This window comes from Pongo abelii, chromosome 15 (genome assembly GCF_028885655.2).
Source record: "Pongo abelii isolate AG06213 chromosome 15, NHGRI_mPonAbe1-v2.0_pri, whole genome shotgun sequence".
Taxonomy (NCBI): Eukaryota; Metazoa; Chordata; class Mammalia; order Primates; family Hominidae; genus Pongo; species Pongo abelii.
The window spans coordinates 27,937,951-27,959,383 of record NC_072000.2 but is presented as its reverse complement, the minus strand read 5'-3'; the positions used below and the strand labels follow the sequence as shown (position 1 = coordinate 27,959,383).

Here is a 21,433-nt window from a genome sequence, read left to right as displayed (position 1 = left end):
GTGTGATCTCGGCTCACTGCAACCTCCACCTCCCAGGTCCAGGCAATTCTCCTGCCTCAGCCTCCTGAGTTTACAGGTACCTGACACCACACCCAGCTGATTTTTGTATTTTTAGTAGAGATGGGGTTTTGCCATGTTGGCCAGGCTGGTCTTGAACTCCTGGCCTCAAGCGATCCACCCACCTCGGCCTCCCAAAGTGCTGGGATAACAGGCATGAGCCACCATGCCCTGCCTCATCACTCGTTTTCATTCCAACCCTGCCCACTTCCAAGACATTAACTGCCAAGGGTACCAGCTTGGAAGCCCAGAGGTGGGACTCTCCTTCCAGCCCTGCCATGAAGCAGCTATGAAGCCTTAAGCATATCACCCTCTGGGCCCTGGTCTCCTCATCTGTGCAGTAAGAGCTTGGGGCAGATGGTCTGGAAAAGGTACTTTTCTTCAAATCTGCAAGTCTATCTGGAAAACATATAGCAGCCATACCCCATGACTGCCCCACACTCATTCCCACAATTGAGACTGAAGCTAAACAAAGAACTGGACATCAGCTCCAGTTTGATTCGTTTATTGACAAATCAAATGAAAAAAATTCACTTAAAAGAAGGATATGTGATCATAAATGTAGCTAACAGGGGGAACGCATACAGCACCAGGGAGGGAGAGTGAGGCTGGACATACCATTACAGAGAGGAGGAAGAGAAAGAATGGCGCGGGGGGCGGAGGAAAGAGAGCACCTGCCAAAAATCCCACACTTTCCACTTCTCAGCTATCACTCAATCATTTTTCTGGACAGGGTTAACAGCTAGAAATGGTTTAAGGGCAACATCCAGGTAGTTTGTCTGGAAGATCAGGGAGATGAAGAGTTGGAGAGAATGTGGGTGTAGGATTTTGAAGGATTCTCCAGCTTGAACCTGTTGCCAGAACCCTTTTCATGGTGAACTGGGAGTCAGGAAGCTTAATCCTGGTCTCAGCTCAGCCATGAACTCACTGTGTGACTTTGGGTGATCACTTTTCCGTCTGTGATCCTCTTTCCTCTGCTGTAAGACAATCAAGTTGGCAAGTTCTCCACTGGCTCTAGCACTCTGCAACGCCAAGCATTCTGGCAACCTGGGCTAGACCAGGAGACTGGCTCAGCTTCCGGAGAAATGAAACTACTCAGAAGGCCAGCCAGAGTGACGTGGCACTGGCCTTCACCTAGAGCCCACTTCCTTGGCAGCGGCAGCAATTCAGAGGGTGAGTGTACGTGCACACACCTGCAAGGAACTCACGCTCACTGCAAGGGTGATCTCTGCAAAGAATGGCTGTGAGGGAGCCTGGGTTTTGCTCTACACAGAAGGCAGGTCCACAGGACTCAGGGGGTGATACAGATGAAGCAATCACACAATCTGTAAGGTCTGGGACGCAGGATACAGTGGACGTAGAAGGAGCAGAGGGCTGTAGGCTTTGGGATGGGGTTGGGAGAGGTTGGGAGGTAGAGCCATGCCAGCACTTCGCCGTGTGCCACTCTTGTTGCAGACGCCCTCCCCCCTTAAAACAGAGGCCAGGGCCCCTGGGTCTAACAGAAGCAGCTCTTCAGGTAGAGATGCCACAGTTGGCATCAAGATCCTTGATTCCTGTGGGGTCAACACCATCAAAGCAGGGGTCAGGAATTGTCTCCATTGGCTGGAGTCAAATGAGGTAGACCAACCCATTTCCCCCTTGCCCTTCCCATGCTGACAAGCCGGTGGCTTGTGGCTGGCCATCCTCCCACTCCAAGACACTGCCCTTGAGGCCTGGGAGGATGGCCAGCCCTGCCCTGACAGCTGTGCAGGCCACACCTGGCTTAGGAAAGCTGACCATGAGGCTAGGAGGCAACGGCCTGCCCACAGCCTGCCCAGGTTTATGTCATCTGTGACAGCTCTAAGGGCAAAGGGTCCCCAAAAGAACAGGTTGGAGGGAGGAGCCCACATTTGGGGTTTCTGTATGGGGAAGGACTGTGGTTCCAATTCCTAGGCCAACAGCCCAGTTTCATGGCCAAGATAGTAAGATTCTGGCATGAGTGTGTGTGTGCACACCACCACACACCTACATGTGAAGGGGAAAGAGGATACTTGGGGAAAAGACACTGAGCCTGGTATAGCCTAGAGGAGCACTCTATTTCCCAGTGTAAAACTGCCAGGGACCCACATCTGACAGCCTTTGGCAAATTCTCCGAGTACCCCAAACTGGGGATGTTTCCATGGGGATGCTGGTCCCTAGTTCAAGGCAATTCAGCAAAGCTTTATGAAGCAACTTCTCTACAAAAGGCACAACTGAGGGCCCCCAGTGGACTGAGAGCACTGCTGGGACAGGGGGAGGCCTAGCAGCAGAAACTCACGGCCCTGGGGCAGGGGGCCCCCCCACTGCTCCCGCTCACTGCTCCAAGACCTTGAAGGACAGGGGGGTGCCACTCTTGGCAAAGGCCTTCATCAGACTGCTGGGATAGATGCACCCCAGCTTCTCTGGGGTTGGGAAGCCCCATATCCTATAGAGTGACAGGCTCAGCCGGTCCCCGATATAGAAGGGACCCACCCATTTGGCACTGCTGCCATTCCTGGGGAGGGACAGCAAGAGGACCTGGTCACCCACATTCCACTCCTTCTCCTGGCTCTCCCGCTTGAAACGCCTGTTCTCGGCCTTTTCACTCGCCTTGTCAGCCACCCTCCAGTGGAGCTCCAGCAGCTCCCCCACCAGCTGCAGCAGGAAGACATCCATCTTGAGCCCTTCAATGTTTGCGCTGCTCATCTCCCACCACAGGGGCTCCGTGAGCCTTGACTCACCCCCGGTCAGAACCTTGAACGGTGTGGCGTCAGTGGAGGAGGCCCTGAAGGCCAGGTGCAGCAGGGGCAGGGAGGCCGCCCACTTCTTCCCATGCAGGAAGATGAACTCCTTGAGGGCCCTCTTGAATTCCCAGTAGGCCCCTGAGCTCGTCAGGCAGGGGAACTGGAGGTCCCTACTCAGGGAGGCCACCTGGGCTCCCAGGGCCAGCCCACAGCTCACAAGGACGTGCCGGGCAAACTGGGGCCCCTGGGCTGCCTCCAGCCTCACAGGAACACCCCACCTTGCAAACACATGCTGAAGCAGCACCTGGGCCACAGCCGTGTGTGTGTAGGGCTTCAGGGGGAATGCCTCCACCCACCTGGTGTTTGGGTCAGCCACAATAAGCACATGCTTATGGCCCTCCTCACTTATGGTGACCGGGCCCACCACCTCGATCTGCAGGTTCGACCAGGGGGCGGTCGACCTGAGGGGCCATGGGGACTCAATAACCTTCAACTCGCTGCCTATGAGATTTCGGGGGATGCAGAACAAGCAGCTTCTGCAGTAATCCTTCACATGCTCCTGCATCCCGGGCCACCACCCCAGCAAACGCAACTTCTTGTAGGTCTCTTCGGGCCTCTGGTGGGCCCCCAAGGGAATGTCATGCACAGAGAAAATCAGATCCCTCCGGAGTTGCGTCGGGACTACCCAGACCCTGGGCTTCTTATCTCCCTTGAACATAAGCAGGCCACTCTCCTTGTCGAGGCTGAGTGAGTTAAAGGCAGAACTAAACGGTGAGGAGCCGGACAGTTTCTGCCCAGCCTGCAGCCTGGCAATGATATCGGCCAGGGTGCTGTCACTCAGCTGTAATGCCAGCAAATTGGGCCTCTTGCCCATGGCATGGGGACTCACTGTAGGGGCTGGCACATCCTTTGGCAAACTCCACCACTGCCCACCCCCCTGGGCACCCTGCTTGGCCAGGGTGTCCACTGTCACAGCAAACAGAGAGCCCCGGTAGGAGGTTCGGTAGATAAACGGAAGGGATGAGAGGCCAGAGGTGAGAGATATAATGTAGGAGAGCAGGCTTGGGTGAGGGAGTGGAGCCCCATCAGAGGAGAGGAAGCCCCGAGCCCTCCAGAGGGGCAGGAGCTCCCACAGGAGGCTGAAGATCCAGTTGCAGTGAGTGAGGAAAACCACTGGGAGTGGGGACTGGCCAAAGCGCTCCAGGCCGCAGGCCACGGCTGCCAGGTGGGCATAGGTTGGCGTGTAAGGGGAGCAGGAGAAGGAAAGGGAGACAGGGGGGCTGGTGGGCGATAGAACATAGAGACCAAAGCCAGCACACCACTCATCCTCACGGTAGAAGCAGTAGCCCGACATATGGATGCAGACGAACGTGGACAGGTCAGAGAAAGGCGGCAGAACCTGGAAGAAGCGAGGCATGGAGGCCGCAGGGGTCAGCAGGCGGTTCTCTCCCAGCAGGCCCTGAAGGAGGGCCAATTCCAGGGCCCTCTTGCCTTTGTCCTGAACCAAGAGGGACCATCGGATCAACCAAGCTTTGGAAACCCTGCGGCCCTCCCGCACCTCAGGGTCCGCAGTGGTCCGGGAGGCATAGGAAAGGTCCAGGACCACCGGGGTGTCTCCAATGCAGCGGGAAAAATGCTTGAGAGCCCAGGCCACGGCATAGGGGCTGTCTCCCCCTGACTGAGGGCCCTGGCTCTCCTCGTCAGGGAGGAGGGGTTTTGAGGTATAGGCTATGGGGTGCTTCCTCCCTGAGTGCTCCTGATGGAGGATGGCCGTCAGGGCCACGTGGCTGACGGTCACCTCCAGGCGGAAGGGCAGCTGGGAGTTGGGGGCCATCAGGCAGAGGGCAGACACCAGGGCTCGCTTCAGGGCCAGGAAGGCCTCCTCGTGCTCCTGGTCCCACTGCCAGTCAGGCTTCTGCTTGAGGAGGCTGTGTAGGGGGCCCACAAGGGCTTCATAGTCAGGGATGGCATCCCTGTGTGAGTCCATGAAGCCCATGAAGAAGGAGAGTGCGGTGAAGTTGCTGGGGATGGTGAGCTGGGCCAGGTGGGCAAGAACCTGCTGGCAGGGAGCCTTCCCATCCCAGGGGATGCCCAGGTAAGGAGAAGCTGCACCCGGCAGGAGGTCAATGTCCAGGGCCCCATCGGGGGGATCATGGAGGCTGAGGCACCGCAGGATCTCCTCCGAAAGGGACGGGCACTCCACCCTGAACACTGACGCCAGTGAAGAGTCAAGGTCATCCTCCTCAGCCGCCTTCTGTGTTCCCTGACCCTGTCTCTGCTCCTCATCCTGCCTCTCCTCCTTCTCTTCCCTGACTTCTTCCATATTCGGCAGACTCTCCAGGGTCCCAGAGTCAGAGTCATCACTCAGCTCAGTGACACTGGCTGAGCTGGGAGGAAGGGTCTTCCACACCTTCAGGAAGTTGCCAATGTCAGTGTCCAACCTACACCAAAACAGATGGAAGAAGGAAGGGCAGCCCCATCCTGAGCAATCCTCCAAAGGGAAAGTACCTCTGTGGAAACCCCATTCCAAAGTGTCCTGAGGCTGGGCCAAGTGCCAACAACTTGCATGGCATAGGCACAATTGGGCCCCTGCCTATAAATACTTCCTCTACCTCATGCATGGGCCAGATCCCCAATATTAGAGGTTCATTTGTGCCTTGAAGGCTCATCCAATCAAAACTTCACTGACCAGGTAACATTTAAACTAGCTGTAAGCCAATGGTTTGATAAGAGATGACTGGCAGCTTCCAGCCTAACCCAGGATGAGCAATCCTGGAAAAGGGGGGGGCAGTGTCACCAAAGCGAAGGAGAGCATGACAAGGAACTTGTGAGGACACAGCAGACAAACCTCATCCACATCACTTTTTTCCAAACTGGCAAGGTGAGACTGGGGGATCTGGCCCCAGGAAGCAGTGCTCTGCCCAGAAGATCCTGACCAAGGTCCCCTGCTGGGCCTAGGGAACTGGCAGGTGGACAGCAGAGGATCCAAGTTACTGCAAACCAATTCTGCTGGCACCACCAATGTGACCTTGGAAAAGTCACTTGAGTCACAGATTCCTCATCTATAAAATGAGGACAGTGGTTATTTATGTATAACTCAAGTTGTGAGGATCGAATGAGATGATAAACATAGAAAAAAATCCTACTTTGTGAATATTCTAGACACAGCTTCCCTTGGATACAAAGAATAAGAGCAAGGCTGTTCACTGCAGCCTTGGACCCAACAGCATATAATGGAAGTGGTCAAATGGCCCTCAACAAGAAAACAGAAAAATCTATTGGATACTCATGTAGTGGAACACTATATGACCATTAAACAGAGCTACATGAATTAGCATAGGATACATCTGAAAAAACTAATAAATCATGGAGCACAAATGCCAGTTTGGAAGGATGCATATAGAATGTTAAAACCACATTCTACATATGTGCTTTCATGTATGTATTAAAACTTACTGTAAGTGGTTTATGAACACATAAACATGTGGCACAAGTATAAAGACATGAAAAAGTCAGATCACTCTGATCATTATTACGCACTAGATGTTGGCCAACACTAAGGGGAAGTTTCTGATCAGCTCCAGGAGGGCCTGGGAGGCTGGGCAGGCCTGACCTATTACCTGTTTGGCTTCTTCAGAAACTCATCCAAGGTGGGGCCATCACGGCCCAGGGGGTCATCAGGCACCATGAAGAGATTCCCCGCAAAGGTGAAAGGCAGCAAGCTGGGCCCAGGGGGAGAAGAGGCACAGTCACTGTGAGCTCTTGACCCACCCACACCCTGTTGTTGCCTGGCTTCTCCATGGGGCTGAGACCCACATCCTGGCAGGTGCTGGTGGACACTACTCCGAGGCCTCTCTTCCAGCCCTAATCTCTCCCATGCCAGGGGCTGCCTGACATCCAAGAGGAAGGAATGGCTCAAGCCTCTGGGGAGCCATCTTACCGATCTTTGACCATCAGTTTCTTGGAATTATTCATCAGGATGTGAATCTGCTCATTGGTGACAATGATGCCATCTGTCTCCTCTGCCAGCTTTACCATGAACCTGCAGGGAGAGGGGAAGTCACTAATGACCCAGTAACTAGCCCCCTCACTTCCTGGGTCCTCTGGGAAAATGAACTTGCAGCTTCACATTGAGGTGTGTCAGACAAAGACACTGCCCTTCCTACTCAGAAATCCAGGACCCCCAAGCCCATCCCCTCCTCTATGCAGCCATGTGAGATCACTGATAGGGATCAAGGTCATCCAAGGGTGACCTTGGATGCACGCACTCCCAGCTGTATATACAAACACACACCCCTGTTATACACATAGGCACACACGTACACATGCACAGACACAGAAACTCACATTCGTCCACATTCACACAGGTGTATTTACTGCTTCCATTTTTTTGCATCTGTAAAACACAGATAAAATACCTACCTCATGTTGCTGTGAGGATTAAACTGAATGAGATAATGCTTTTAAGTGTCTAGGTAAGTGCCGGCCACACAGCACACACACAAATATTCCATTATAATGCTTCACCAATGCATAATATTCATATACATGCCAAGACATACAGACATATATATGCTAACACATATAAGCACACATACCTGAATAAACAAATCCACTTTTCCAAGGATCACCTTTCCTCTACAGAGGGCTGTGACCAGGAAAGAAAGCAAAGGCTACCTACTTCTCAGTAGTCCCTGAAACTTTCCATTCGGGCTCCCCAAAGCATGCTATTCTTCAAGTGCCCAGCAGAGGGACGGTCTGCGGAAAAGCCATCTTCCGTCAAACCCACGCCTGAACTTAGAGGCACTTAAAAACTCTATGGAGGGGACTAGCTCTACAAGGAGGGATGCGCGAGGTACTCTGCCTAGCCCTTCCCAGGCCTGGTTGGGTGCCAGGTCTTGGGAAGAGTGTGGAGAAACAGAACTTCTCCCTGCCTGGCATGAGAGTTGCCTATGTGAAACCAAGATCTCTGTCTGCCCAGCATCAACTCCAACCCAGGACCAGTGACTATGCCAGGGCCTTCCCTGCCCTAAGAGAGGCAGGGTCACAGGCTTCCTCTAAGCACAGAGGTCCTGCAGCCATGCTGAGGAGTGGGCGCTTAGGATTGACAAGCAGGCAAGCATTCGGGGTTTAGGCATTCAGGGCTCTCCTTTTCCAGAGCCCTGCCCAGGGCTCCATCCACATCAGCCATGCACAGACCTCCACCAGTGCCAGGGCTCCGAGGGAGGAAAAGACTAAAGCAGTCTGGAGACATGAGCCTCAACCAAAACGTGCACCCAAAACCCTGGTGTTCACAGGTCATGGGGCAAGAATGCCTGTTAGCTAAGGCAGACGGACTCCAGAGTCCCAAAGTCAGGAACAACTCCGGGCTTGGGGAGAGACAACCTCGAGCCCTTTCCTCAATGTGCCCATCCCTCTGCCGACAGAGGCTCATGCTCCACCCCCCTCTGCACAACCCACACCCCCAACATGTTTGCCTCCATTTCCCCAGAGAAGACAGGCCAGACTCCACCTGACACACCAGCCAGGCCCAACTCCCTGAGCCCAGAAGGGCAGGCCTGGGGACCGGCACACCTATAATCGTAGGTGGTGATCTTCTTGCCATTCTCAAGCTGGGAGGGCGTGATTGAAAGCATCTTGAGCGAGTGTAGCTTCGTCAGAAAGTGGCTCTCTGGGGGCGAAAGGCAGAAGACAGAAATGGTCAAGGGAGGGCTAAGTGGAAATGGCCACTCTGGGGTGGCAGAGGGTGGGGACAGCAAGGCAGAGAGAAGAAAGCCTGGTGACACTGCGGAGGCTGGGCAGGCATGGGACACCTCACCTCTCACCCTCCGATTCTTCTTCAGCTGCCAGGTGGGTACAAACACAGTGACCTCTCGGTGTCCCCGGTTCCAGAAAAACTGCACTGCCATGGCAATTCCTCGGCAGGAGAAGAAGTGCTGGAGGCCGTGCCTGTGGGGTCGTGGGACAAGGAAAGACCCTGCCTCACCACTCCTCCCTCAGAACCAGCCCTGGGGCAGCAAGCTAGCAATGCCAGCACCAAGGACACCAATGATGCCCTCTCCGCTTCCCTCCATACTCAGACAGTCTGTGAGCACCTACTGGATGCGGGGCACTGCCAGAAACTCTGTGTGTGTGTGCGCACATGTGTGTGTGTGCGTGCGCATGTGTGTGTGTGCATGTACCTGTGTGTACACACGTGTGTAGGGACATTGAGGGCAAGAGGAAGAAGGCAGCCCCTCCACTCAGAGAGCTCAGTTGAGGGCTTAAAGCAAACAAAAATTCCCTGGCCACCGACAGTGTGCTGGGAGTGTGCTCTGCACGGATAACTACTCTATCATGTGGCAAATTATGTGGCATGCACATGTTTATGCTAACACCTCTACAGCAGTAAGTACTATGCAGGAAGGGCAATCGCTAAGGGCCAGCACAGTCAGGAAAAGAAATCTGTGCTGGGCCTTGAAGTTTGGGCTAAAAGTTTAAAAGCTGGCCTGGGAAGGGCGTGGACCTTGGCAGTGGACACATCTGAGCCAAAAGGCCAGCTGGACCCCTTGCTGGCTCAGGGATCTTGGGCAAGATTTCCCACCTCTGAGTCTGCTTCAGCATCTATCAGAGAGGGAAACCAGAAACCTGCCCTTGAGGGCTGCTGTGAGGATTCCATGTACACTGCCTGGCACGCAGAAGCCATTCAACATGGATGGACCACTTCCCTCCCATCTCTTCCCCATGTCACCCATAGGAAGGTTGGGAAGGGATGCCCACATTCTGTCCCCTAGGGATACCCTGCCCCAGCTCCACAGCATCCCCAGCCCACCCCACGCCCGTGACTACTCACACCATGGCCACACTGCTGCCATCGATGACCACTCGCCGCAACCCCTGGTTTCCAGGTTCCCCTGACAGGTTCAGCTCAAAAGGTGTATTCAGGGCCTCGTGGTACCTCTGGAAGCTGGTCACTGTGCTGTTCGCTTGCAGGTGGCGAGGTGGCTGCCTTGGGGCCCCCTCCCAAGCCCCCAGGAGCCCCTCCATCTGAAACTGGTGCTTACTGCTGAGGGCCAAGGTGCCACTGGGCTGGGGACCCTGCCTTCCAGCCTGCCCCTGGCCCTTCGATAAGGAGACACTAGCCCTTGATGTAGGCTGGACCTCACTCAGAAGTTTGGCTACATCCAAGGTTGGCCCTGCATCCGTGGGCACCTTCTGAGCTGCAGGTGTTTTGGGAGCTCTGGAGACTCGGGGGGTCACAGGTACTTTGGGAGCTGCAGGTGCTTTGGAAGCTGCAGGTGCTTTGGAAACTGTAGCTGCAGGCCCAGCTTGAGCTTTGGGTGTTTTGGGACCTGCAGTTGATGTTTTTGCTACAGGCATCTTCTGAGCCTGGGGAGTTTTTGGAGTTGTGGGTTCCACTTGAGCTGCCAACACCGGTTGATTCACAACTGTTTTTTGAGCTGTGGCCATCAATTGAGCTGTTGGCTTTGTTGGAGCCAAAGGCACTTCAGGAGCTGCAGGCTCTGTGTGCACGGCCGGCATCATTCGAGATGTAGGCACTTTGGGAGCTGCAGGTGGCACTGGAGTTCTGGGGGGATTTTCAGCTTTGGGCACTGCTGCAGCCATGGGCACTTTGACAGTTTCAGGCACTGTTTGAGCTCCAAGTACTGATTGATCTGTCAGCCCCCCTTGAGCCACGGGCTTCCCTTGCCCTGTTGGCAGCACTGGAGCGGGTCCCTCTTCCAGTCCCTTACAATCCAACTGCATACTCCCTTGATCCCCCGGCTCACCTCCAGCCTGTAGTTGGGGTGTAGAGGTCAAGGGTGGCCCTATCTGTGGGAGATCCAAGCTAACTTTGTCTTTTACATCTGAGCTCCCAGGGACCACCAATAAACTCATAACTTTTGGGGGAATCTCTGGCCTTGGGCAATTCTGCAGGGCTGCTTCTCCTCCCAGCCCCCCATCTGGTCTACCAGCTGGGCTTTCTGCACTAGGCAGAGGAGCCAGCTCCTTCTGCTTCCACTCCAGATTTAAGGGCAAAGGATTCTGCCCTGGCAGCTTCAACTGAATGGGGCCCAGAGGTCTCTGCCAGAAGGGGAAATTGAAGCACGCCTGGGACAGGAGCCAGGCCAGATGTAGAGAATGCAGCTCATTGATCCTCCAGAAGGTTGCAGCAATAGCCCCCGGCCACAATGGCCCAAAGGCTGGCCCCGGGGTCCAGGCCTTCCAGGGTGGGCACACACCCAAGGCTGATACTGGAGGTTGGAAGAGGAGTTTATCTTCTATCTTCTGAACCTGCCTTTGCTTCAACAAGGCTTGTGTGTGGCTCGTGGAGTCCTGGCTGCTGGTGGCTTGCACTGGCCCTTCCTCTTGAGCACTGTCCATACCATCCTGGTTGTTGGAACCGACCCTGGAGGAAGCCCAAGTTCATTGAAAAGGTGGAAGGCCAGTTTGGTCCCAAACTACTACTATTTCCTTAGGGTAGGGGAGCAGGGGTAGGGTCAGAGAAGCCAGGCTCATTCTCCAGAACTTACCGTACCAGCTGGTTTGCTGCCTCCTGCGGTGTGCTCTGGGCTGGGATCAGGGACCCAGTGGCTCCCAGGCTAGATAATCTCTTTGAATTTTCTGGGCCCCTGTTCTGGAGGGTCCCCATGTCCACAAAGGGTCCAGGACTCTCTCCCACGGACACCATGGCTGGGGCTTCCTTCTGCTGCTGGGGAGGGCAGATTAGAACCTCCGGATCAGAGTGGGAGTCAGAGATGCCAAAGCGGCTGAGCCACTCGATGATGTCTTCCTTGCCCGCAGCATCCCGCACCAGGCTCAGCAGCAGCTCCTGGACCGCTGGGGGCAGCTGCAGTAGGTCCCCTGCATGCTGGTCACCACGGATCCAGACCAGGGCCCCAAAGGCCCGGGTCACCTCAGCCTCCCAGATCCCCCGGGGGGTCAGCAGAGGGGCAGGGCCCCAGCGCAGTCGCCCCACCAGCTCCTCCAGCCAGTTCTGTGTCATGATGAAAGACTCAGTCAGCCCGCCCACCATCAGGGAGCCAGGGGGGCCAGGCACCAGGTAGGCTAGGGTGCTCCAGCAGAGGCAGTCCAGGAAGAGGCCTTGGGCCCCAAGGAAGGCACAGTGCAGGATCGGCGGGTAGCGAACCTCTTTCCACAGCTCTGGGCTGCACAGGCCCTTCAGGTATTCCTGGGCACAGTGGGGAGAACACAATGAAGTCAGCCCGTTAGGGGTCTGCCCCTGGATCTGCCCTCGCCACCCAAAAGACCAGCCCCTCACTAACCATGTGGCCCCACCACTACCACCCCCCATCCACCATGAGCCAAATGACTCCCCCATGGCCAGCCACTCTCTCCCTGGTCCTGCACCTTCACACACCCATTTCTTTCCAGGGAACACCAACAGAACAGGGAAGCCTGGGAGAGAGGAGGGAAAGAACCCAGGTTGCAGCTCCAACTCGACCTCAACTGATTAGGTTAATCGTGGGGCATCTATCACCTTCTCAGCACCTCAGTCTCTTCGCCGAGAAAAAGGAAGGTTAAACTGGACGCTCCTGAGGTCTAGCCCCAGTCTGGCGTTCCTGAATTGTGTGACAGCTGGGGGGAAAGTGGCTGCACACTACTGAGCATCCTCCATAAGCTAGGAACTATGCAACCTGCGGCAAGTTATTAATCACACAACACGCCTGCCCCCATGCCTGCAGTTCCTCATCTGTAAAATGGGAACAGTAATAGTTCCTGCCTCATTGGGCCACTCTGAAGCTTCAGTGAATTAATACGCAGAAAGTACTGAGGATGACACCTGGCACAGCCTGTTCCCATTTTGCAGGCTGAGAAGAGCTATGCAGCTTGCCCAAGGGCACACAGCTAGAGGCTCTGATACCAGAATTTTTTCAACCTCCTCTGGCAGACCACAGTGACTACAGGGTAATCATGTGAGACTCAAGCTTCATCCCCCTCCAGAATGCCTCTAGCACAACCTGTACCCCTGATCATAGTAACTCTGTTGCCCAGAGGCGACAGAGGAGGAGATAAGCCACTGGGCCAGTGTCCAGGGGAACCCCTGCACCCGCACATACACGCAATAGCTAACCAGAAGGAAGACCTCTGGCTTTCTGGGCAGACCAAGTCCTAGAGTTCACAGAGCCCACAGGGCACACACTCACCATCTTTAGCAGTGGCTGGGGTGGGCGAGGTTGGGGTTCCTCCACTCTGGCTGAGTTCCATCAGTGTGGTCCCATGAACTCTCGCTCCAATCAGCCACCCCATATGGACTTCATATGCCCCCATGCCCCTCCACATCCCCTTTCTTTGATAGTCATCCCTCCCATCCCTCTTCCTGCTTTTTCCTGGCAGTCCCATACTCCATTTTGGATCTCCAACAGCGATCCTGAAGACCACACAGGTGCCTCTGCTCAGTCCCCGGGCCATCCTTCCCTGCTCGGGCCTACGTGTCCCTCTTCCACCTGGCTGAGGTCACAGACCTGCAACTTCTTCCTCAGAGCCTGAAATACATGTCTAACCCCTTTTCAATCAGTTCAAAACCAGCTCAAAACCTGATGGACATCCCAAGCCAACCTCTCCTACCCCAACCTCATCTGGTCCCACTGCCTAGCAAGGTTAAATCTGAGCAGGTGTGGGCTGTCTCAGACCTTAACAAATATTCCCCACCCCATGCACCCCCATTTCAATGACCTCAAAACAACATGAAAAATGGAGAGATGTGCTAGGGAAGAAGATTATGGGTGGCTTCTTTCTCTTTCTGCAGAGAGCTTAGAATATTTATGGTTCCATCAACTGTTCAATATTTTATTTTATTTTATTTTATTTTATTTTATTTTATTTATTTTATTTTTTGAGACAGAGTATCGCTCTGTCACCCAGGCTGGAGTACGGTGGCACAGCTAGAGGCTCTGACACCAGAATTTTTCCACTGCAGTGATCTCGGCTCCCTGCAGCCTCCGCCTGCTAGGTTTAAGCAATTCTCCTGCCTTAGCCTCCTGAGTAGCTGGGATTACAGATGTGCACCACCAAGCCCGGCTAATTTTTGTATTTTTAGTAGAGATGGGGTTTTGCCGTGTTGGTCAAGCTGGTCTTGAACTCCTGGCCTCATGCGATCCACCCGCCTCAGCCTCCTAAAGTGCTGGGATTATAGGTGTGAGCCACCGTGCCCGGCCCGATATTTTAAAATTAAGAAATATATAGGAACTGTGATAATTTTTAAAATAATAAATCTGAACTAATATTTAGTGAGAGCTTATTATGTGTCAGGCACTTTGCACACCTTATCTTATTTATTCCTCTCTCTGCCCTTTAAGGAAACACTATAATCCCCATTTTAGATGAGCAAGGAAGGCCATATGTCCAAGATCACACAGTTAGTAGGCTGGGATAATCAGGCACTCTAGCTCCACAGTCGGGGGTCTTCACCATGATGCCGTCTGTACTGTAGAGGGAGAGAAGATAAGGAAACAACAGGCATTTACAGCCTGAAAATACCTGAACAGCTTTCCTGCCTAAAGCCAACCCAGACCTTCTTCCTCCAAGAGGAGAAAAAATAGAGAAGAGGCAGGAACAACTAACAACTAGGTAGAAAGGTGATACTGAAGAATAGAAAAGGGCACAGAAAAAGAGCACTGTATTTGTAAGAATATATTGTCCAATACCCACAGGTCGTTAGTCAACTTGTAAGTTAAATAAAAGCATTTATATGACATATTTTAATACTATTCTGTACTTGTCAAGGTGCTTTATTACTTAACACCTAACATAGGGTTCTCCTTTCTCATAAGTCAGTTATCACTCATTGTCTACTTTCCAGAACCACCCCAATTTACACTGCAGGATACTCAAAAGGCTCAGAAAACAACAAGAAGAAACTCTGGAATTGGAAGTGAAGGGGAACATGAAAAACCATGTTCTCTGAGGAGCAGTTAGATCTGGGAGCCCAACCACTCCCAACACACACACACACACACATTCACACACACACACACACACAGGCTTGGCAAGTACCTTCCCGCTCACTGGAGGGCTGTTCTCCAAGGAGTACAAAACAAGGTCTTAGGAGTTGAGGTTGATCAGCATAATCAAAGGTGTGAGCACCACACAAAAAACACGGAGAGAGTGAGGAGGGCCAAAGAATGATGTATACAATGCAAGCTAAATGCAGAGAAACTCATTCTTCCCACTCAGAGATTTGCTTGACAGCCAGACCCTGACCCTCCAGGCCAGGGAAGAGAGGCATACGTTCTGGAAAACCTGGCCAGCCCAAGAGCAAAGACTTAAAGATCACAAAACGGGGTCCCTAACCGACAGCACCTGCAAATCTCTGTACAATCAAGCTCAAAATCAACAAGTCTTGCCCACAGCCTCCACTCCCAGTCAGCTTTTTGTCCTTCACTCTTTTTCATGCAAGGATTATCAGGCTTATGAGGAAAACTTCTAGTGTGAAACACAGAGGACAAACCATACAATAAAACAAAAAAGCAACCTGAAAGAAGAGAAACTGGGGGGAGAAGAAAACTTCAAAAAGCTTACTATCATTTCTATCCTCAGAGAGGTAACAAAGAATATGGTACACACTAAACAAGAATAGAATACATACATTTCAAACTTTATTTAAAAAGCGTAGGATACTATTTTTTAACAGAGAGAATATAAGTGACTTCTAGACATTAAAAATTTGATGGCAGAAATGAAAGACCCAAGAAAAGGCTTCAAAGATAAAATTAAGGAAATCTTCAGAAAGCAGAACAAAAAGTTAAAGTTGAAAAAGAGGAGAAAACGTAAGAAAAGTAGAGGACTTCCAGAAAGAGAGGACAGAGATAGCACAGGAGAGGAAATCATCCACTAAATATTTCCCCACATTTCCCGGATCTGAGGAACATGAGTGTCCAGATAGAAGGCCCCCTAAGTACAACAAGAGTGCCTGACAATGGAGGAAAACAGAATCGCACAAAGGGGACTCACTGGGAGACTGCAGAACATTGGGGAAAACTGACAACTTCCAGAGAAAAAAACATCTCACACAAATGACCAGGGACCAGAATAGCTTCAGGCTCCTCCAAACGGAGCACAACCCTCACATTTCTGAAGGAAAATAATTTTCCTTTTATAATTCGATATCAGCCAAGCTATCAATCAAGTATCCTTTGGCTATGCAACGTGGACATGCAACCTCAGCATTTTTCCTCCTGTAAAACCTTTCCCGGGAAGCCACTGGAGAGCAGTTTTCCAGCAAACCAAATAGGAAAGAAGCAAAGACCATCTCCAGGATGATGGTGAAGAGAAATCTCAGAATTTATTCATCCATTAGACAAATCATTCTTGACTACATGCCAGGCACTGTTTTAGGGTGACAATGGTCATTACACAGGACAACTAGTTCAGATTGGAGGGTATGACTCAAGAGACAGGCATGTTGAAAGCAGGCACCTGCATACACTTTGCTACTGCACCATCTTTTTAACTTGAGGCTACAGATGGATATGTTCCATCAACCCAAGAAAGAAAAAGTTTCAAGGTCCAGGACATGAGTATTTAGCAAAGAAAAAAGGCAAAGGATGCCAAGAACGACAGCTGTGTCAGCCTGGAAAGCAACTGACCAGACAGGAGAGATGGCGCCAAGAAAAAGTTAGGAACCAAAAGAACACCTTGAACTGATAGACTGACCTTGTAGAAAATTGTACTGAGAGGCTACTGGAAGTGGTAAGAATTAACAATAGGTACAAAGAAAGGCAAATTGAAAAACAAGGAGTGCTTAACCTCAATGACCTCAGTGAAACTAAAAAGTAAGAAGGAAAACAAAATCATAGTACACTTCAGTGCTTCGATGTGAATGCTATGTGCACAGGCATAATGAGGCAATGCTAAATGTAGATTTAGCAGATAATTGAAACAGAACTATCTTGAGAAGAGGGGCTGGCCGTGAAAGGGAGCTAAATCCTCACATACAATAATGGAACCAAAAAAAGATAACACCAAACGTCGATTAATTAAAAGACATCAGTGTCTACATATTCTTTTAGAAATGTGGAGATGCGTAAATGCCAGAGCAAATATTGTCAGTGGGGACGGTTACTGAAGGAGGAATTGGGAGGGCCAGGGCAGGGAACCACTGTGTGCTCTTCTAAGCCTTTTGGTAATAATTGGACTTTTCAAATGTGTATTACTTTGATAAAAGAAAATTTAAGTTTAAAGAAAAAGAAGTATTCAGTGCCCACAGCACAAGTAGGTGTCCTGGTAAATGTTTAACAATCAGCTAGGGGTGGGGGGGTAACCTTGATTTGCCGCATTTGCCGATTTCTGTGGCATAAATACTCCCCCCATGGGTGTAAATACTCCTCCACTCGCTTGCACAATTTCCGAAATTTTAACAGTGGGTCCATAGGAGCCAACTCCAGGCACTGACCACAACCAACTCTCAGGGTACTGCTCCCAGTTAGTGTGCAGCAAAGATAGTTCAACTTCCATCTGACAGCCAAGCCAGATGTCGGCAGGCCACACCCTGTCCCAGAGCTCCAGAACCCAGTCTCCAGAAGGTACTCTTGCCCACTACCACTGTCTTTAGGCTCCCCATCACCTCCCACAGTGGTCACCTCTCTTCTCTGACGCCCGCCCCATCCTCACCTCATTGCCAAAGGGGAGAAGGGCGGAGCAGGGCTTGTCCCGGGCCTCTTCTGATCATTACTAAAACCCGCCTCTCCACTCACTGATTTCACCTCAGAGAGGCCTCCCCAGTGTTTGTTTTGCTGCCTGGGAATGTGTTTCACAGTAATGTCTTCAGTGTTTTTTAATCGCACCACAACAAAACAATTTCAAAGCACTCAAGTTTTACAGAGATTTTCCTGAGAAACCAACCACATAGAAACACACTCAGGCCCTTCTCTAGATGAGCCTGTGTCCTTCTCGACCCCTCCTCCCCTCAGACCGCAACAAGCCACCTTCACCATCAGCCCTCCCCCAGTCCTGCAACCTGTGGTCTCCCAGAGTCCTCTCTGCCTGTTGGCCTATGTTCAGTAGGCCATTAACAAAGTGCATGTTTCTGTGTCCCTACAGCTGAGATTGGGGCCAGCCACGCTGCCTCGCTATGAGAACCACAAGACATCCTTACACTTGGGAAACGTTCATGTGTCAGATTGCTGGACCTTAGACAGCATTTAATCCAAGACTTCCACTTTACATACAGGGAGATCGAGACTCAGAGAGGGAAAAGGACTTGCTCAAAGTTACGCAGCTAGTTAAAAACAATAGTAGCTAACATCTATACTCTATAGCTCTCCACATTTTATAACAGTATTGTAAGATGCATGATTTCAGCAGACTCTCACAAACTCTTCATGAACCAGGTATTATTATAGTCTGTTCCATAGATGAGGGAAATGGCTCAAGAGAGGATACATTATTTGGTCTGGTCACCCAGTTAACAGGCAGCAAACCCCAGTCTCAAACTCTCCTCACCATACCCTTCCCATCTTGGTTGTAACTTGGTGACAGCATATCAAACCCAGATCCCCTAACCCCTAAGACAAAACTTTAACCACCCCCACCTTCCCTGTCCTCCTTCTCCAAATTGCCAACAAAGTCTCCTTTATGCTCATTGTGTACAATAAGGCAGGGAGCTACCCAGAATCCCCTCACACTGGGTTCCCATTTTTCAACAATGCCTTTCCCAAAGGGAAGACAAAGAGGGAGTGGAGGAGCAGGGCTAGGAATCAAGGGAGCCACTGATTCCATTAGCGGGGCCTGCAGTAGGAGCCTGAGGGGTGAGACCTGCGGTCCGAAGAAGCCTGAAGCAGCAGAGGGAGACGGAGCAGGTAGGCCTGGAGAAGCCAGTCCAGGATTTGAGCAAGGAGGGGGTGGGGGGGTACCTCCGAAAGTGTGAGTCCTGGCCCGGCACAGTGGTTCATGCCTGTAATCCCAGCACTTTGGGAGGCCGAGGCGGGTGGATCACCTGAGGCCAGGCGTTCGAGACCAACCTGGTCAACATGGTGAAACCTCATCTCTACTAAAATACAAAAATTTAGCTGGGCATGGTGGCGCGTGCCTGTAATCCCAGCTACTCAGGAGGCTGAGGCAGGAGAATCACTTGAACACAAGAGGCAGAGGTGGAGGTTGCAGTGAGCCAAGACCGCGCCATTGCACTCCAGCCTGGGCAACAGAGTGAAACTCCATCTCAAAAAAAAAAAACAAAGAAAAAGAAAGTGCAAGTCCCCTAAGAGGGTGAGCTGCTGCCTTTCAAAGTAACAAAAAGATTAAGAATCCAAAGAACCCAAAACACTCCTCTTGTTAGCCTACCCTACCCCGGCTTCTGAAATGTCTTCCTCTCAAGGCCTCTAGCACATATGTTCTCTGGGAAGACACCCCTTCCCTCTCTTAGCCCCTCTGTCAAAATTGGAAAAACTGCTGACCCAGCAGCTCCACAGAGGGGTTGAGGGAGGAACTTCCCAGCCTGCCTGCCTACCAGGCTGGCTGGCCGAGTTCTGGGCCTCCCCACCCATGGCCTTGACCAATTAAGATATAGGTATAGACCCAGCTGCAGTAGGTGTGTGTGTTGAAGGGGAAGGTGGTCTGGGGCAGAGGGAGGCTGTGGCATTCCTACAAAGAAGAAGTAAGATAAAGGAATCTAAGGGAAGAGGTAAACTTTGGGGGACAGTGGAATCTGACAGGCCCAAGGGGAGGAAAACTTGTGAGAGAAGCCAGGGAGGTTGCAAGAGAGGCGTGCTGTGATCTGGCCTGTCCAAGGTCCAGCCCCACATAGCAAGCCCTTTCATCTGAAAGCCCACAGCCCTCCTCCCAGACTCCCACCCATCTCCAAGGACTGGGAATCTGGGAAGAGGGCTGCACCCCACTCTGAACCCCTGCAAGAAGCTGAGTGGCATCAAGAGTGTGGGGCAGGGAGCCCAGAGCCCTGGGTTCTGGTCCAACCCCCACCACCTCACCTACCTGACTCTGAGCACTCAGCCAGGCCCCTTACCCTCTCTGGCCACCAGTACCTCATCTGTAAAATGCCAGTATCACTCTAGAAGCATCTCTAAAGGCCCCTCCAGTCCTAGTACTCAGAGGCTCCAAGGGGCAGTCCAGGATTTAAGGAGACTTAAAAGGAGACAGAAGGACATGGGCCTTTCAGTCTTGGTGGAGAACAAAGAGGTGTGTTGCAGAGGCCACAGAAATACAGCGCCTTGAGTTGCTCCCCAGATGGAAAAGTGGGACTACTGATGCTGGGGCCCTGGCCGGGGAAGTCTCATGGGGGGACACACACCGAGGAGGTGCTCTCAGTGCACTTGAGGGACAGAGGTGACACGTAGGGAAGGGGTGGGGCAGGAAAGGAAGGAACCAGAGGGAAGAAGCGGGCATGGAAGGAGCGCAGGCTGATCTGGCGAGGCAGGAGGATGGCCCAGTACCTGCCTGCCACACTGCCAAATCCAGGCGGGCGCAGGGTGGGTGGTGCCTCTGCGGACCACCATCTCCCCAGGGGAAGGGGAGAGAGTGATCTGGCTGGAAAAGATGGGTGGGGGTGGGGAGAAGCTGTTTACCTTGGCTTTGCCCATGTTCTCTCGGGGCCCCTCGAGCTGTAGCCAGAAGTAGGGGGTGTCCGGGCGGCTCTGGAAGGCGTTCAGCTTGACCCTAAAGATGCGCTGCACTTGCAGCCGCTGCCGCTGCACCCGAGGCTTCGATTTTGTCTGCACCATGAACCATTCCTGCGCCGGAGGATCGCCCCCAGACAGGAGCATGGCTGCCCCGCCCGCTCCTGGAACGAAGGAGACGATAGTGTCACCCGGGTCTCGGTGCGGCAGGCGCCCCAGCCCCCAGTCCCAGGAGCCTAAGCCACGCCCCCTCCTCCCCGCGGCGCGCCCCCCGCACGGCCTCCTTCCTCCCGGCGGCGGGACCCACCCGGCACGGCTCGGGCGCCCGCCCTCTGGAGCTTGGTCCCCTTCGACCGCTGCTACCGCGACGAGCTCTTCCTGCCCGGGGTTGTAGCTAGGGGTGGGACCGGTCGGGCTCCTGCCGCCCTTCCCTCCGCCCCCAGCCTTCCCCTTCCAGCACTCCGCCAGCCCCTCCTGGATCAACTCTGTCTCCGTCTGCTGGATAGCTTAAAGGGGCGCGGAGAAAAGGGAGGGGGAGCCGGGGCGGGGAGAAGGGGGCGGGGAGGGTCCCGGAGGCCTCTGCCTTCCACCCAAGTTTTGGGCCCAGAGCCAGAATCCAGGGGTCAAAGTTAGTTTCCTTCCACGTTCCCCTCTTGCTAGTGGAAGGACAGGGAAGAGGAAGGAGGGGAGGATTGGTTTCCGGCACCCTTTTTTGAGATTTGGAACGGGGATCTCTCCCCTTTACCCCCACCTCCCCCCCCCCGCCCCCAACCGCCTCTCCCAGGCGTCCCAAGAGAACGGGGACCTCGGCCACTCCTTCCCTGGGAGGAAAGGGTTAAGGTAGAGTAGGGTGGGGAGCCCAGGGAGGCCGGGGCCTAAGGAAACTCTGGGCTGGAGACCAAGCAGGAAGGAAAGGGTAACAGCACTGACTCCCCACCCCCCACTGAAGTCTAGGGACAGCCTGGAGCTGGCGGGCAGCCCAGACCCTCCTGAAGCCCCCCTGGGCTGGAGGAGCGGGAGAGCTGCCAGAGTTTTCAGACTTGAGTTGTTTATGAAAGCCCTTTT

General features: G+C 52.9%; 1 protein-coding gene across 2 annotated transcripts; it reads right to left on the bottom strand.

The window, feature by feature from the left end:
• Positions 1–546: 546 nt before the first annotated feature.
• NYNRIN (NYN domain and retroviral integrase containing) lies at positions 547–20,895 on the bottom strand. 2 transcript variants are annotated; one of them, XM_002824618.6, is made up of 9 exons: positions 20,676–20,895; positions 20,318–20,532; positions 11,312–11,970; positions 9,631–11,187; positions 8,617–8,747; positions 8,373–8,469; positions 6,739–6,840; positions 6,419–6,520; positions 547–5,239 (listed from the first exon to the last, which is right to left on the bottom strand). In XM_002824618.6, the coding sequence occupies exons 2-9, from the start codon at positions 20,513–20,515 to the stop codon at positions 2,389–2,391; spliced, it is 5,697 nt and encodes a 1,898-aa protein (XP_002824664.4). In that variant the 5' UTR covers positions 20,516–20,532; positions 20,676–20,895; the 3' UTR covers positions 547–2,388. The 2 variants fall into 2 exon arrangements, with proteins under 2 accessions (XP_002824664.4, XP_063571614.1); XM_063715544.1 differs by lacking the exons at positions 20,318–20,532; positions 20,676–20,895 and adding an exon at positions 12,947–13,077.
• Between the last annotated feature and the right edge of the window lie 538 nt (positions 20,896–21,433).

Coding starts and splice junctions, on each gene's coding strand:
- NYNRIN (XM_002824618.6), bottom strand. CDS start 20,515: ATGCTCCTGTCTGGGGGCGATCCTCCGGCGCAGGAATGGTTCATGGTG. Junction 6,841..8,372: donor ATCACCACCTACGATTATAG/GTGTGCCGGTCC, acceptor CTCTCCCTGCAG/GTTCATGGTAAAGCTGGCAG. Junction 5,240..6,418: donor TTTCTGAAGAAGCCAAACAG/GTAATAGGTCAG, acceptor GTTTTGGTGTAG/GTTGGACACTGACATTGGCA.